At 46.8% G+C, this 16,784-nt stretch overlaps 1 protein-coding gene across 1 annotated transcript in view; it reads left to right on the top strand.

The window, feature by feature from the left end:
* LOC144139413 (band 7 protein AGAP004871-like) overlaps positions 1-16,784 on the top strand; it is a 564,115-nt gene that overhangs the window by 188,935 nt on the left and 358,396 nt on the right. The window contains exon 2 of the mRNA XM_077671753.1: positions 1,742-1,924. Coding sequence (XP_077527879.1) covers positions 1,861-1,924 — 64 coding nt within the window. The 5' untranslated portion in view covers positions 1,742-1,860. The remainder of the gene's footprint in view (positions 1-1,741; positions 1,925-16,784) is intronic.

Genomic DNA, 16,784 nt, shown 5'->3' with positions numbered 1-16,784 from the left:
GGGAACGTGACTTTGTGCTGATATGGGCTGTCGCAATATGTCCTGCGGACGAGAGGTGGCTCGGCATATTGGCGCCTGAGCTCGCCCCCAGGGCCCCTATTCTCGAGTTTTGTCCCTTTTGCGTCCCTTTCAAAAGTGTCCCTTTTGGCGAGCCCTGATTGGCTAAAAGAAAACAACCGGAAGTGACGTAACGCAAGCGCAACAAGCCTACTGCCAACGCCCACTGCTTAACCGGAAGTACGTCACGATGACAGGGACTCAAAAGAGACGTTTTAAAAAGAGACAGTTACGAGAAAACCGCCCCAGAACGAAAACTTAAGCGACGCAGCAGAGACACTGACCGCTGGGTCATTGAGAACGCCCTGATACGGTTACATTTAGTTATTTCAGACGATAAAAGCACCTAAGAAAGGAGGCGTTGGACGTGCCGCGAGCTCCACTGTTCGGACCAGCTATCTCCTTCGGTAGAACAGCGTTTGTGTGCCTACATTACGCGTTGTTTCCTTACATTCTCTACCGAGAAAGAACGGCCTGCGGCAACCAATGCTCATGTGTAGGTGAAGGCTGAGACTGGGAAAACTGAAAAAAAAAATTGTGTTCTCAGACTTTTTCCTCATTAACGGGTTGTCTGCCATGTCGAACCGGAAGTTTTTCACAGCGGCTTCCTACAAGAACTCACGTGACTGAAAAAAAAAAAAAAAAAAAAAAAAAAAAACTTCTTATAAGCCCGGCCGGAGATTTCTGACTAGACGAAACTTACTTGGAATATGACATCATTAAAACGAGATTGCTTCCGTGTTTTGTCGCCTGCTATTCGCGGGCGAATTTTTTTAACGACATTGATCTCCCCGGATGTTCCTGGATTGTTTTCGGAGTCGAAAACCTCGGTTTAAGGCCCCAAATGCACTCTGGGGAAGTATGCAGCACATAGTTTTCCATCATCCTAAGTACACCCTCAAAGAGTTTAGAAAATACTTTGTGTTCCTGGCCGTGGCCTGGTCTGTAGAGATGTTTGCAGGAACGAACTAGACTAACTGGCTCGCAAGTTGTCCCCCAAAAGAAACTGTGAACCTCATTATGCCTTTCTTGCACGTTAAAGCACTGACGGCCGGCGTAAAGTGTGTAACTGACAACTTAGAGTGACAGCGTAGAACCTTTATGTAAGGCACCGTACAGACCACGCATAGTTGCAATGCTTTCGCCGGACCAGTGGCCGTAGATGCGGTGGCGCGTGTTTCTGGCTTCAAGGGCATAGCCTAGAGCTCGAACATCTAGCTGAAGTTGGTAAAAAAAATGAACGAATAGCTTCAGTGCTCCTGCACACATTAATAGTGTGACATAGGGGAGAAATGTTTTTTGATGTTGCGTTTGTGAATGCGAAGAAGTTATCGCGGCGCGTTGAGCGAAAATTGCGGTCTGTGGGAAAGAATGGGCAGAAAATGGGTTCATTGCATCCCCGGGGCGACGTTCGGAGAATGATCAGCCCACCTGGGGACATACCGCATTGTACCACGTACCTCCCAGCTGTAGCGGAGCCGTGACCACACATGGTGAATTTCCGAAGCACGTCATTGTTCAAAACGGCCAATCATGTTGATTACCACGCTGTTTGATTTTCCCGCTGGCGGCCCGAGAAGGCGCAGGAGCCTTGAATGAGTGCTGCCGGCCCGTGTGCTCCTTGCGCTCATCAGTTATTTTCCTTCCCTCCTCTCCGCCCCCCCCCCCTTTCTCTTCGCCGCAGTGATCTCGAGCGGCGAAGTCGCTGAGGCCGTGTTCCCGTGCGGCGGCGGAGGTGGCCTGCGCCCCCCGTCCGATCAGCTCCCCTCGGTGTCAGCCGCCGGCAGGAGCACCCCGTCACCAATGGAGAAAGACGTCGGTGCTACCGCCCCGGCGAGCGCTTACCGCACCGGCTACAACGTTATGAGTGAGTAACGCGATCTCCGACCTCCCTCCGACAGTTGGAGCCTGAGGCCGTGCGTTCTCTTGCCGCACGCCCTCTTTGTCTCCCCGACTGGCACGCTGGCAATCGATTTTTTTTTTATTTTACCAACGCGAACTAAGACAAAAAAGAGAAGTCAGCTGAGCATTTGCAAGCCTGCACATTAGAAGCAAGCTAGAAGCTAGAAGCTAGAATGGTACTGGGTGGAGGTTACGCTGTGGTCAAGTGATCTTTAGGTGAAGTAAGCAGGGGTACCCAATATTCCTTTTAGGGGCTTCTATCTATGTCTACAACATTTTTTCTCAAACTCATATCATCGCGATATTATCAAGTGCGTTGTAGAGCTCCTCCAAAAAGCTACAAAAATGTAAGGAATAGGACAACAAGGCGCACCATTTTTCCCCTTTCTTTGTCCCAGATTCTCAACACTACCCCAACACCATGACCCACGAGCTCAATTGTCCTTCTGGTACATAAACCTCTCAAAATTGAAAATGTCTCGCCCCACCACTGACGCCGTACGGCTCCCGTACGGCTCGGGAAAGCATTGCTTTCGAGACCAGGAAGTCAGCCTTTTATAACATATATGCTTAGTACCTCTTACGTCCCTCGACGTCATCTACATCGACGGGCCACCAGGTGGTGCAACTTTGCCGTCATGTTTGCTATGAGGCGCATAAGAAGAAGCGCTCAGGTCACCCCTGCGTTTTGGCGTACAACAGGCGCAACCTCGATTCCAGGGTGTGCATGTTGTGTAAAGGGAGGTGTTAAAAAAAATGTTGCTTATTTGTGCGTTTAACCCTCCTGGACGATGTCTACGAACCATTACGCGAGGCTACTTGAAGGGCACTTGCGCCGGGACAATACTCGCCGTGTGGACGAAGTCCCTTCGCTGGTGCTTTCGCCGCGGTCATTGTTGCGTGCGTCTTTCGGTTGCGTGGGCTTTGTGAGAGGAGCTTTCAAGAGCATGGCGGTCTGGGCAGTTCTGATTCCTTTTCCATGCCCCCTCTTCTTCCTCAGGGGGAGGGGGCAAGTTCGTTATTGTTCCTGCTCACGTTCCCAGGGCTGGTGAGGTGCATCGTTTCCTCCGGAGCGTATTTGCGATGTCGGAAGCACCCGCGCCTCATTTGTCAAGTGTTCACAAAAGGCGACTGCTGCAGCAGTAAATAGGAGAAACATACTCAAGGACATCAACAATGACTGCTCCAGCAACGATGCAGCCGCTCACGTTCGGTTTGTTCGTTTTTTTTTGTATTAGCTCGACTGCGAAGCCCCTGGCTGTGTGGTCGTGGCACCTTGACCCGTGTGGTCGGTATTTGGGCCGCCAACCAGAAAAGTTAAGTCTGCGCTCGTAGTGACACCGCAGCAATGGGAAGGTGGACGAGGGTGTCATTTGAACTAGATTAGCACTTTGCAGCGGCTTTAAGGTGCTCGTGTAGCTGACTGCGAGCATGGCACGATGGCTTCTTGCCGAATTCTGCAGTGGTGGCGACGGAGTACGTGTTCTGGTGGTGTCAATGAATATGGTGATTGCACTTGAGACGAGGGCTATGACCGTGGTTTTAATTTACAGCTGCCTGCAAGCGAATGCCGCATTTCCTCGCGACACTTGTCAGCAAGTGGCTCCTCCTCATGTGAGACAGCAAAATTGCTCTTTGAAGCGCCCAAGCTCGGGCCACACTGTCACTGCGCGTGCTCAGCCAAAGCCTACACCGGACAGAGTAAATAAAGAAAGATGGATCTTCCTTGAGGAGCGTCCTCAGCAATGGGCCTCAGATTTCTTGTTAGAGCTGTCCAGCTATACGTGGTGTGCGGAACTTCATAATGAAGTAAGGATTGACCCCACTGTTGCAGACTCCACTGCGGTAAACTTGGCAGTAGGGTCTGCCACGCAGGTTTTGAACGAAAGGAATGGGGAGCGGGAGCCGGGAGTGGTGGCCTGTGACCACAGGGCTGATCGGTACTTTAAAAGGAGCCGTGCGTACCGCGTACCGATGTAGCGGCGGAGGGTGGAAGTGGTGCGAGGGGATAGCTGTAGTTTCTGTTGCCAGGACAGTAAGTTGTAACAGCGCCGAACATGGAGATCACACCATTTTTTCTCTTTGGGGTCGAGAATAAAGTATGACACAAGCTTTAAAATTGTCTGTTTTGCAAGTACATGAGCATTTACAGTGCACGTTGTAGACTGCTGCGCAACTCCTGATATTGCTGGCTCGACAATGGCAGCCGCCAATGCAGCGACGTCGCTTCGCCACTTGCAACTCTGATTCCGTTTTTTTTTTCGTAACGAACAAGATATTTCCCGTAAGAATAGTATGAAAAAAAAATAAGGCAGCTCCGCCAGCTAGAAGTGCTAGCCGCGTTTGACATAACCGGGCTTGTGGGACGTAGGGAAATAAAAAGAAATAAAAACCGAAACGACACGAGAAACTGACAGGCTTTGGCGCGAAGTTTCTATAAATGCATTTATGGGCATAGATTTTATGAACAGAGCGACATCAAAATATCAATGACCGAGCAAGGGATATGTGAAGAAGCGAGATAAGGTGTGAGCTAGCAAACAGGAAATCATGCCGCAGAGTTCGGCCACTACGTAACGCTCGTGCGAACCGTTGCGACCCAATCGGGCGAAGCGATGCGTGCAGGCTTGACATGCGCTTACGTAAACTCTTCCTGCCGTGGAAGGGGAGAAACGATTGGGCTCGGTGCGCGTGCATCGAGGCGGCACTCCGGCTCACGGCGGGACTGGAACAGAAGAGTGGCCACAGGGCTGCGACAAAACTACACTCCAGACACGATGAAACACAGTTACCAACTCAAGATGCTACTCTCTGTGGACTAGTGTTATAGTTACTGTGCAGTGCACGTGGATACATGCATACATACACACACACACACACATACATACATACATACACACATACACATACATACATACATACATACATACATACATGCATGCATGTATGTATGTTTGCATGTATCTGTTTATGTATGTATGTATGTATGTATGTATGTATGTATGTATGTATGTATGTATGTATGTATGTATGTATGTATGTATGTATGTATGTATGTATATTGAACAATTATATTTAGAAAGGAGTGGTAGGGCAGCCTACGAGCTCGTGTTCATCACAGCCTTTCTTTGGTCCCAACATTCAGCTGCTAAAAGGCAATAGTATTTGTATACTTAAACGCGAATATTTTTGTCTGTCTGTCTGTCTGTCACGTAATCAGCCAGTAATGTCGCTGTTGACCCTGTTCACTGGCGGATCACTGGCCCACTCGGGAAACGTGGAACAGTGATTTGTCATTTTCAATCATTCGGTGATCCACCCGTGCGTCACCAGCGGGACGGAGGCAAATGACTGTGGATAATATCGGAACGAGTGTACTGGGAGGGAATGAGAAGGATAGGATTGAAAAAGGAATGAGGATATGGTGTGAAGAGTGTAAATGAGGGGGGTTAATAGGAGGGAAATGAGGAGGGCGGGTAGAGAGAAAGGCGACTGGGAGAAGGTAAAGGGAAAAGCAGGAAGAAGGGGGAATATTAGTGTAGCCTAAGGGGAACGAGATGGACAGTGGTATCGATATGGGGAAGATCAGAAGAGGGAGAAGGAAGTCGAGAATTGTACGAGAGTCGGGCGTCAGTGAGGTGAGAAGTAGAAAGGTAATAGTGAGGTAGGAGAAAAGTGAGAATGAGTAAAGAGAAATAATGAACGGGCGGCGCGGAACAGGGAGAGAGGGTAATGCGTGATCGTAAGAGAAATTAGAGACGAGAGCAGGGAAGAGGAGGATGACATCAGAAGAGAGATAGGAGAGAGGGACGGAGAGAGAGAATAAATCTTTTTTCATCTGGTATAGGAATGAATGTTAAGAGGGGAAGGGGAGCAGTAAGGGGAACAGAGAGTCGGAGATGGTGAGGGAATAGAAGGAGGGATAGGGAAAGAGAAGTTGAGCGCGAAGGAGGGGGCGTAGGAGATGAGAAGAAGAGAAGAGGAAGGATATTGTGGGAAAGTGTAGTGAAGTAAATGAAAGATCAGAAGAAAGGGGAGAAGGTTGAGGGAAGAATGAGGAGAAGAGGGGGATAAGAATGCTCGCGGGAAGGTCAAGGGAGAGTTGAGCGCGAGGGGGTATTTTATGGGGAGTTGGGAAGGAGAAGTGCAGGAGGAGAGAATAGGAGGAGAGGGTAGGTGAAGACAAGTAGAAAGCTAGGATTAAGGAAGCGGTTAGGAATTGAGGAGTGTAAGGAGAGAGAATGTGACGAGTAAGGGAGTAGAGGGTACAGAAAGGGCTCTACTTGAAAAAGGCGCTAAAAAATACACAACACGAGCACGAAGAAGGACGGGAAAGAGAAAGGGCTTGAGGAGAGCAGAAGGGCGTTACGTGGCACGTATGGCAGAAACGCTATCGTGTTTCGACGTCATTTTCCGCGAAAGAAGCAGGTACGCGGCCAATGTTTTTCGTAAGCATCGGCCTGGTGCTAATGTTTCCACCAGGAACTTGTATTCGTCTTCGTGTATTCGAATTAGCCCCTAACAACCGTTGTTTGGTTATTAGCTGAGGGAAGGATTGGGTAGGTAAGAAGGTGTAAATCATATATTATAGTACAAAAAACCAGAAACATATAAACAAAAAACAATGCAGATTTTTTCCAATTACACACTGATCTTTAGTACAGAAGAAATAATGATGAAGAGAAGAAAATACACTTTATTCAATAAAACAAATTATAATAGCTACCTGAATTGCAGAAAGTTACACTCATTGGCAATGATTCTTACCAGATTCTTTCATTCTTCAATTGTAGATGACGACAACCATTTTTAAAAGAACTAGTTCGAGAAAATTTTCCAGGTCTAAATTTCTGCCGCTGGTTAACACATATCACTGATGGAACTAGGACGAAGATTTAAAGCACCATGGTGAGACAAAAAATCGTGGTGTGGCGGCCTTTGTCTAGAAAGATGGGGAGAAGGTGCATTTACTTGAACACGTAGCGCCGAGGTTAATGTGTTCGCGTTGTGGTCCTTCGCATGCACTGTTTCTCCTGGAAGCTTGATTCCTGCGCCTCCAAACCCTGTTACGTACGAGATCTACGGGTATCATTGAATGCATCCGAGAAGCCTTTACCACCAAGGGGGCGTTCTTTGTAACTCCGCTGAGTGTGTGAGGCTGTTGGATGCGGCAGTATATTACTTTTTTTCTTGTAACAAGCAGAATTTCTGCCGCAGTTATCTAACACACAACATAATTTCCCTCCATCTGTTCTAACTCGACAATTTCGTCACAAAAAACAACAAAAGAAAACCCGGCAAACTTCAGCAGTCGTGAGTTATACCGCCCATAAATATCTCCCAATGCCAAGACTGACAGCCATCGCTCGCGAGTATATACTGCTGCAGCGTAAAGTGACAGAATAGGCTTGCAAAGGAATGCATTGTTGTCTTCTATGCTGCTCTAGCTGTTTCGTTGCACTGCACGCAATTCCTAAATCCAAATTCGTTACATCGTCTGGCTACAATGTACAAAACAGCCAAGGCGGCCGGTGCATGCACGTTCATGGTCCTTTCCTTCATGACTGAGATTGTTTCATTGCAGCGCGAAATCGCGGCTTCGCATAGATGCAGAGTGCATTATAACTGATATATGAACAATCTGCAGCGACTTTAAACACCGCAGCGCCTCATTCGTCGTTCGGTGGGACCAGACACGCGGGATGTTGACGGATTGTATGGCATTTTGAAGAGGTTTTCTATTAAAATCGGTGTTGTGGAAGACACAGTACTTGTGCTGTTCGAACAGGCGAATCACGTTCGTCTTGCTCTCATTCACTGCTTCAGGTAAGTTTATGTGTGGTCTTGACAATCCACGATAAAAACAGCCTGCCAAGATGTTTCCTTTGCGGGGGAATGAATGACGACTCAATGAGAATACAAAGCAGGAGAAATTAAGAGTTTTATCTCTAGAGAGAAAAGGAGGTGGTCATTTTGCTTGCATGGTTCGTTCTTTTTTTTTACTTTTTAGGGTTCTGTGCTGCGGAACCCCTGCACCTTTCATGATACCGGTACAACTCCCAAATAAAAACGGGTTTAAGATGACTCCTTAAGATAGTAAAAACTCGGTGCAAACGTTTTATTATTAATGTTATCAGCTTTTTGTGAAGTAACATCGCCTTTCTGACAAAATTATACCCGCTGCGGTAGCTGGGTGATCTTTCTCGTTGAGCCTATTGCAGCTAATCCGATTGTCGTTTTGTTTTTCTCGATAAAGACAAAATTTACGAATGTCCGCTCGTTCGAGGATCCGGTGCCTGTTAAACGAATCTATAGCAGTCCATTACGACGCGCCCGAACACCCAGTTCCGTGCTAGGGACGAACGGCGTTTTAACGCCAGTTTACCTTGTTTAATGCGTGGTTGTACTTTGCAAATTGCAGTTGACTGCTGACGCCGCAGGCGTTTAATGCATACGGCACATTAAATGGAGAGCGAGTAAACTATCGGCACACGTACGCTTCGCGCAGAAAAGAAATGGGAAGGATTCATCCCTGTGAGCGGTACGGAACATATGATCCCCGTCTCGCGCTCGCAATTTTATGAACGCTAGCTCTTACGCGAAGTGACGGCTGTGAGGCGTGTCTGCTGTCCGGTGATTGCAATAAATCGTATTCATTATTCTTAACAGGCAATTACAGCAATTACCACTTAAGGGGAGATCAGCAGTATTGTGAAAACGTTCAGACGCCCCTTCGTCTGACGACAACAATGGTTAAAACACTCAGCTTTCTCGTGAGGAATTCATTCGCTGTCGTTGTGGCTGTAGGGATTCACAGAGTTTTGGTGACGGAACTCTCGCCATCAGTGGGACAAAGAAAGATTTCCTTTAAATCGAAACTACTTCGGCCCTGTGGGAATGGCGAAATCGGGTGGACGTTGGTTTCATAACGCGAGAGACCCAGGTTCGATTCCGACCACGGGAAGCATTTTTCTCTTAATGCGCTTGATCAGCCTTCGCTCATCATCATCATCATCGTTTTGTGCACCTCAATCTGTAAAGTTTGCTTTCCCGCAGTGCGTTTTTCTGGAGGGACGTTCGCCATCAATGGGGCATAAAAAGCTTCGCTTTAAAAAAAAGAACAGGCACAGCATGCGTGCAAGGGCGAAGTAAACCGATAACGCTAGCTGACCAAATGCACGGTGCACTTGACTGCACGGAAAGCTTTCCTTTCACTATTTATGATATACCAAGTAGGTCACTCCTCATCCAGAGCGAAATGGTTCCAGCAAACTACCGTGCTCGTGCACCACCACTTATATCTCATTCTCAGGTTCCGCGTCTGTAAAGCTCTCTGAGACCCGTCGTCTGCGGGCATTGGTGAGATCGTATACTCGTACTTGCGTATTTCCACTTGACCGACCACGAAAAGCAGGATACACAAATCTCGTCAAAGCTTTCTGCTTTCCCCTAGCCCAAAAAAGCTTATTGAGAGGCTCATCAACAACCGACTCCAATACCGTCTGGAGGATAGAGCCTGGTTCCATCCATCGCAGACTTGTTTCTGATTTAGACTGGCACCAGATACGAAATTTAGCTTCTCCGGGTAATCGAGAGGGCGTCACAGAAGCATTTACCCGAATACCTGCTTGCTGTGGTATGCATAAATATTTTGATAAAGCAGATTAAAACGGAATACTCTGAGAGCTCGCCGACGCATTCCCCAGCCAGCATTCTCAGAACTGGGTGCACAACTTCCTGGAACGTCAGCCGATCCGCTTCCAAATTAATGCAAGGATCCGGAATGGAAACCCAACACCTTCTTCTTTCGATATAGGAGTTCCTCCTATCCACGAACAAAGTAGCCCGCACGCTTGAAAAGGATAAGATACGGCTGCAAGACTGGCCATCTACGTGGAAGAGACATCATTGTCTGGGTTGAAGCGAAAGATTATATTCCCAAGGCCCAAATGCAAACTGAAATCTAGGCGGCTGCCTTCAGCCTTGGGAGCTTCCTCGTGGGGCTTGGGCTGAAGCTGTCGTCGGGGAAAACTGAATTCCTCAGCATTAACTGACGACGTCTTACGAACTCGGCTTAACATTGCAATTAGAGCTGCAAACGGGCAATGATAGTCTGACTTCACAAAAAGGCTGCAATAGCCCAAGCAATGGGTAGGCACTCTCCGCAAAATCTGGGGACAGACTCTCCCCCTTGTCACTTACATATCAAATACGTTTGGTGGTTCGAGTCAACGAGTTTGCTTGAGTGGTGACCGTCGAGCGAATTAAGTAGGGCCTACTAATTTAGGTTCACTAAAAAACAGATACAGGACATACACATCCCGTATGTGGCATGATATGAACCACAACCGGGTTGCCTAAACAAATCCGCATTGGCATCTTGGAGCCAGCAACCCGAATTCCATCTCTGATCACATGATCGAAGAAACTACTTCGACATCAACATCGACCTGACCTTCAGCGATGAGACCTGCTCATCAATCAAGCCGACCTTTTCATGGCGGTTCCATCGCTTCTGCCCTGGGAACGACCAACAGTCGCTCCCGTTCGACGCAGATATTCCTCGCCGACACAGATAAGTACGAGAACGAAACTCGCACAAGACAAGGCTTCCGTCGACTGAACTGAAGCAACTATGGCCTGTGTGTTACGGGCTAGGCATCCCAAATGGCGCGAGAAGAATGGACAGCACGTACGGGCTTGCAAAGGATGCCGCACTCTACGAGCTGCTCAGCATGCTGCAACAGTGGCCACAATCTAAGGTGAACGACAATACCAATTGTCGTCTCATTACGGACTCGCACTCTGCGTTACAGGAGATAAGCAAGTCGTCCACAATTAACGTGACCGCCTTCTACTCCAGATTGTTAAAGATAATCGAACTACTTAAGGTTGTTAAAGGGCAAGGCGTGCAAGTGACACGCCTGGACACCGGGGCACATGGCCGGTGCAGACGGGAACCATCGAGCACATGATGCTGCCAGAAAGTCACATCTCCCCTGGCTTTCACCCCGCCACGTCCCCCGAGATGGTGCGTCTAATGCGACAAAATTACGGCAACAAAGTCGCGAACACCATGAATAGACTACGTTCTCCGGGTTCCTCCCTGATGACAACCCCCTCGAGAGGAAAGAACAGAAACAGACTTATGTAAACACAGCATACACACCGGACGTCATCAGGAAACGGTATAATGGAGCCACGTCCTCTACATCGGCACCCACAGCATGCACATTCTCCAGGGAACAAGTAGTGCCAGACATCTGCAATTTAATATTTATTTATTTATTTAATTTATTTTTTTATTCAGGTACCTACATCGCCCTCATGGACATTATTGTAGGGGGAGAACAAGCAAAGAAATACAGTACAGTTGATATAACAATAAAAATGGTTGAAGGTAAACGGCTGTATGGTTGAAACAACAAAGTGTTGATTTACACTGTCTTGTAAATACAAAGCAAAATACAATGCAAAAACGCCAAAAGAGAAAAGTCCTATAAAAAATAAAAAATAAAAATAAAAATAAAATAATAAAAGAACAATTATATGGAACGCACCAAAAATGTACAGTAATGATTAGTTCAACAAAATATTGTGCAAATTTCTAACAAAAGATGAGGGAGGCGCACAGAATATTTCCTCTGGCAAGCCGTTCCACTCATGCGTGGTCCTTGGAAAAAAGGCGTATTTGAATGCGTTGATCCTGGACGCGTATTCACGCAGTTTTAAAGATTGGTCAGTACGGGGTGACACATAGGTAGGTTGTCTCATATACTGATCCGTGTCGATGCCTGTTCTGTTCACGAATATGCTGTAAAATAGGGACAGTCTTAGGTATTTTCGCTGGTCAGCTAGCAGAGGTCATTGTAATCCTCGACGAATGTCAGCTGATCTTACGGTGAAGTTATAATTGCTTGCCACAAAGCGTGCTGCTCGTGCCTGTACACACTCTAGGGCTTCTATATTTGATTTTGTTGAGGGGTCCAGGCACTGCTAGCATATTCTAATATGGGATGCACATTGGATATGTATAGTGTTTCTTTCAATTTAGTTGGTGCCTGTTTAAAGTTGCGCCTCAGAAAATTTAGCACGCGACTAGTCCTTAATGTTAAGTTATTAATATGAGCGTTCCAATACAGGTTGCCAGAAAAAATGATCCCTAGATATTTATATTCTGCTGCAACAGGCAAGGTAGCCCCGGCCATGACGTAATTTGAAATCCGAGGCTGTTTTTTGTTTGCAACACTCACAAATTTACACTTCGACAGATTTAATGTAATTCTCCCCGAATCCCACCAAGAAACTACAGAGTTCAGGCCATTCTGCTATTGAACGGTGTCCGCTTCACAGGTAATGTTAGTGTAAATGCAGCAATAATCAGCGTACAATCGAACATGGCTAGAGATATTGGCAGAGATATCATTTGTAAAAATGAGAAAAAGCAGGGGCCCCAAAACAGACCTTTGCGGCACTCCTGACAATACACCCACGCTTGATGAGCGCACACCGTCAAGAATCACGCACTGCGATCTTTCAGAAAGGTACGCTTCGATCCACATGATAAGGGCATTGGGTATGCCAAGACAACGAAGCTTTTGCAACAGCAACACGCGTGACACGGAATCAAATGCCTTCTGGAAATCCAGAAATATGCAGTCAACCTGAAGCCCTCAGGTAATAGAAGCTGCAATGTCGTGCGTAAACTCGACCAGTTGTGTATCGCACGAAAAACCCGCCCTGAAACCGTGTTGCAATGGGGAAAAGAAGTTATATAACTTTGTAGATGATTCATTAAGTTTGTGTAAATTATATGTTCGAGTGTCTTCCAGCACACGCTTGTCAGAGAAATAGGCCTGTAGTTACACTTTTTTGTTTTATCTCCGCTTTGATATACTGGAGTTACGTTGACATTTTTCCAATCAGCTGGTAAAACGCATTGTTCAAGCGATGTTTTGTACATGAGTGTTAAAAAAGGGGCGATAGACACTGCGCAGTTTTTCAAGGCGAACTTGGATATACAATCAGTACCAGGAGCAGAGTGAACATTTATTTTTTCCAACAAGAGCACGACGCCGCGTTCGGAAATTTCTATCTCGTTCATTTGCGGGAGCGCGCCAACATTCTGGCATACACTACGTGTGTTAACTGGCTGCGAGAACACAGACTGAAGGTATGTATTAAAACCCTCAGCGTTGATTTCCGTGTTAGATTCGTAATTTACATCGTCCATGTTGTCAGGAATAACGGATCTAGAAGTACTTTTATTTTTCACGTATTTCCACACATCCTTAGGGTTGCTTTTAATTTCCTCGCCTAAGGTACATTTCTTGTGCTCTGCGCATAGCTTTTGTCACCATTTTGCCTATCTCCTTCATTTTTGAAAGCAACGCAGGATCAGCCACGCGGCAATACTTTCGATACAACAGATTCTTTCAATTTATCTTTGATCGGAGTTCCCTACTGAGCCATGGCTTATCATTGCTTCGCTTGGCCGAAATGATACGCGAAGAAATGAAAGTTTGGGTCAAGGACAATATCTTTGTTTTGAAGAAATTCCACTGCGCATTCATGTCTAACAATGAACTATGCGATTGGAACTCAGGAAGAAATGCATCTAGTTCACGTGACAGTGACGGGTAGTCACCTTTTTCATGGGAGAACACTTTTCGGGGTGCCTCAGCGCGGCGGTTTTTAGCACTACAAGACATTTTAGTGACAACAACGTCATGGTCGCTGATTCCAGGGACTGCGACAACAGAGGATACAAGATCCGGTTCACTGCAGAAAAATATATCAAGTATGCTTGCACTGTCACCACCTATTCGTGTTGGCGTTTCCACAAATTGAAATAATGAGTGGGCATTAATCATCTCCCTAAAGGCAGTATATAGGAAATACGTTGTGTTTAGCACGGCTTTAAAGGACTTCCCTTCTACATCCGGGAAGTTAAAATCGCCTCCGAGAATCACGTGCGTTCTTTGCAAACTTAATAAAACGTTGCTCAACTGAAAGAGAGGATGGGCCGTTCATATACCGGGCGGGCTATAAAATGAGCCAATGGCAACGCAAGAACCATTTTGTAGAAAAATTTTACAGCAGACAGTTTCGCATGAGTCGGTTTCGAAGCTTATAGAATTGCTAGCTATGCTATCATGAATGAGAACAAATACACCACCAGCATGACAATTACGGTCTTTCCTATACCGTATAGCCAGAGGGAAACATTTCGCTGTCGCTATGATTCTGTACCAATGACTACGTGCAGATTTGTTGATTCTATCAACGAAGTGAACTCTATAGTTTTATTTTTGAGGCTTCTGGAGTTCACTACAATACAGACGAGATCATGTTTTCCGGATGGTTTCTTGTTATGGTAAGTTGCATTCGGTAGTGGCTATCGAGTATCCCTGGTCACGGTGTCGGTTTCAGCATTATATACAAAGGTTTGGTTGCCTATTTTCAGTTTATTAAATCGCAACTGGTATTCTGTTTCACGGTCTTTGGCGAACTGAATCAGCTTCTTCCTTTCCAGTCGAACTTTACTGGAATAGTCTTCACTTAACGCAAACTCAGTTCCTTTCAGCTTTACGGCAAGCAAGTACACGTTCTTTGTCTTTAAACGACAAAAACCGCAGAATTATGGGCCTTGCCTTTGCCGCTGTGTAGCGCCCCAGCCTGTGAGCTCTTTCAATGGCAGCAGCGCTGATTGCCACGTGTAGTTATTCGGAGCAAAAGGAAATCACTCGAGCCTCTGACTGAGCCCACGTTTCATTTACAGTATCTTCAAGGCCATAAACTATCAAATTGTTTCTTGTAGATCTGCTATCTAGGTCCTCATGCGAGTCCCGTAATTTGGCGCACGTATCAGCAAGATATTCATTTTGAGCGAGTAGTTGCGTTACGTCATCCTGTAAAGGGGACACATTTTCTTCCACGAGCTTGACCTTTTCTGCCAGTTGCGGTAGCTTTTGTTCGAGTGCTTGTTGGTCGGCTCGAATGGAGCGAATTTCCGAAAGAATTTCTGTCTGTTGTTGCATTGACGGTAGTGTCATGATGACATCAAACATCTGCTTTTCTGGTTGGGGTATCAGAGGGCCCGGGTTTTGTTCTACATCTTCAGAAAGAAGCAGCAACATTCGAGCAACACGCACGCATGACACAAATTTTGCACCCAGCAGTAGAACATTTTGAACAATCGTAGTCGACAGCGAGTTGGGATCTGGCACCAATTTTAGATGCGACGGCATCTCATTCACTCGCCTTGTCCCTCCATACGGCGTTGTCGTTGTCCGTCCACACCCCTCCCCCATTCTCCTCGCCGCGCGAGCTTCGCTCTCCGCCGCTCACCCCCTCTCCTCTCCGATAGCGAACACTCTATCGCGAGGGGCATTGGATTGGACTCGATTGGATTGGCTTGGCTTGGCTTGGCTTCGCTTGGATTGGATTGGATTGGATTTGGATTGGATTTGGATTGGATTGGATTAACGTGGATTGTGTTGGATTGTGTTGCGTAATAGCCGCGCCACGTTGCGTCATAGCCGCGACAGGGGGTTCACGGCACGTTTCACGCGATGGGAGAATCAACCTAACGGAAACAACGGAACCCCCTATGCGTCGCATCTACACAGGGGTTCCCGCGAGGGGAGGTGGGAGTAATTTTTTTAAACGGCTTTCCGTTAACAAGGCGATAAGAATAACCAACCTGAAGAAAGACGAGCCGTGAGTTACTGACACCCATGCCGGTGCCAGATCCCAAGGTGGCTGGTTGCAGTAGCCGCTTAAATAGCCCTGCGTGGTCCTGTAGTATTCCGGGTTTCCAGACGAAGTAACGGTAGCCGGATGGTGCCGGCAGCGCGAGCACATCCAGCGGTGAGGAGCAATCCGACAGCAGTTGAAAAGCCGAGCAGATATCCGGGTTTGTGCCGTCATCAAAGATAGGACACGTTGTTGCTCCAGAACCAAGGAACCAAGGGCCCTGCACAAGCTTCGGCAGGCTGAAGGATGCTTTAGTCGAGAAATGGTAGTCGAGAAATAGCGCCCAGAAATAGTGCTAAAAAATAGTCGAGAAATAGCGCCCATAGTCCGCAGCGAACCACTTTTTGCTCAAAGAAATAGGCAGCTACGCACTAAAAAGCGATATCTATAAAGCAGTCGGTGGCGAGCCTGAAAAATCCCCCAGGATGGCATCTATGACTGATGGCATGAGGGCAAACCACCCTCCTATCCCCTTCCTATGACACCTACCCCCCTGCCCCTGGCTACGGGCCTCCTCACTGAATAAAGACAATCAGTCAATCAAATGTCTTTAAAAACTGGGAGCCAGTAAATGCACAACAAAGCGGTAGGTATACCACCGGGTTAGTCATGAGGCTTTGCGCACGCGCTGGAGGAACCAGCATCGAAGATTAGCAGTGAGAACGCAGATGATTCGCAGCCAACGAATGAATGCATGAACGCTTTATTTTATTATTTCTTGCCGGTATAGGTCCGTAGCTCTGTTCAGAAGACCGGGTATGCCGGACAATGTTGTAAGGCGCATTCTTCTTCCAACGGCGGACACCCGCTTCTTTTTTGTTGTTGCCAATTTTGAGTTCTGTACGGTTATTAGGATGCTGTATTCCTAAAACCCCATCCCAGAGTCGAAAGTTCGGGCCCCCCGGTGTAATATGAAGAGTACAGAGCATTGCGACAGAAAAACAACTATTACGACACGAATGCTTCTTCGTTTTTTGTTAGGAAAGTTAACAGTCCAAAAATTCTAATAATTTAATATTTATGTTTGAGCAAAAGGTGACATAAACCGTTTTCAGCTTGCACATACC

The sequence above is a fragment of the Haemaphysalis longicornis genome, unplaced genomic scaffold, assembly GCF_048455015.1.
Source record: "Haemaphysalis longicornis isolate Haplotype H1 unplaced genomic scaffold, Haemaphysalis longicornis Haplotype H1 scaffold_1, whole genome shotgun sequence".
NCBI lineage: Eukaryota > Metazoa > Arthropoda > Arachnida > Ixodida > Ixodidae > Haemaphysalis > Haemaphysalis longicornis.
The sequence above is the reverse complement of the archived record's forward strand: the minus strand, read 5'-3'. Positions and strand labels throughout refer to the sequence as shown.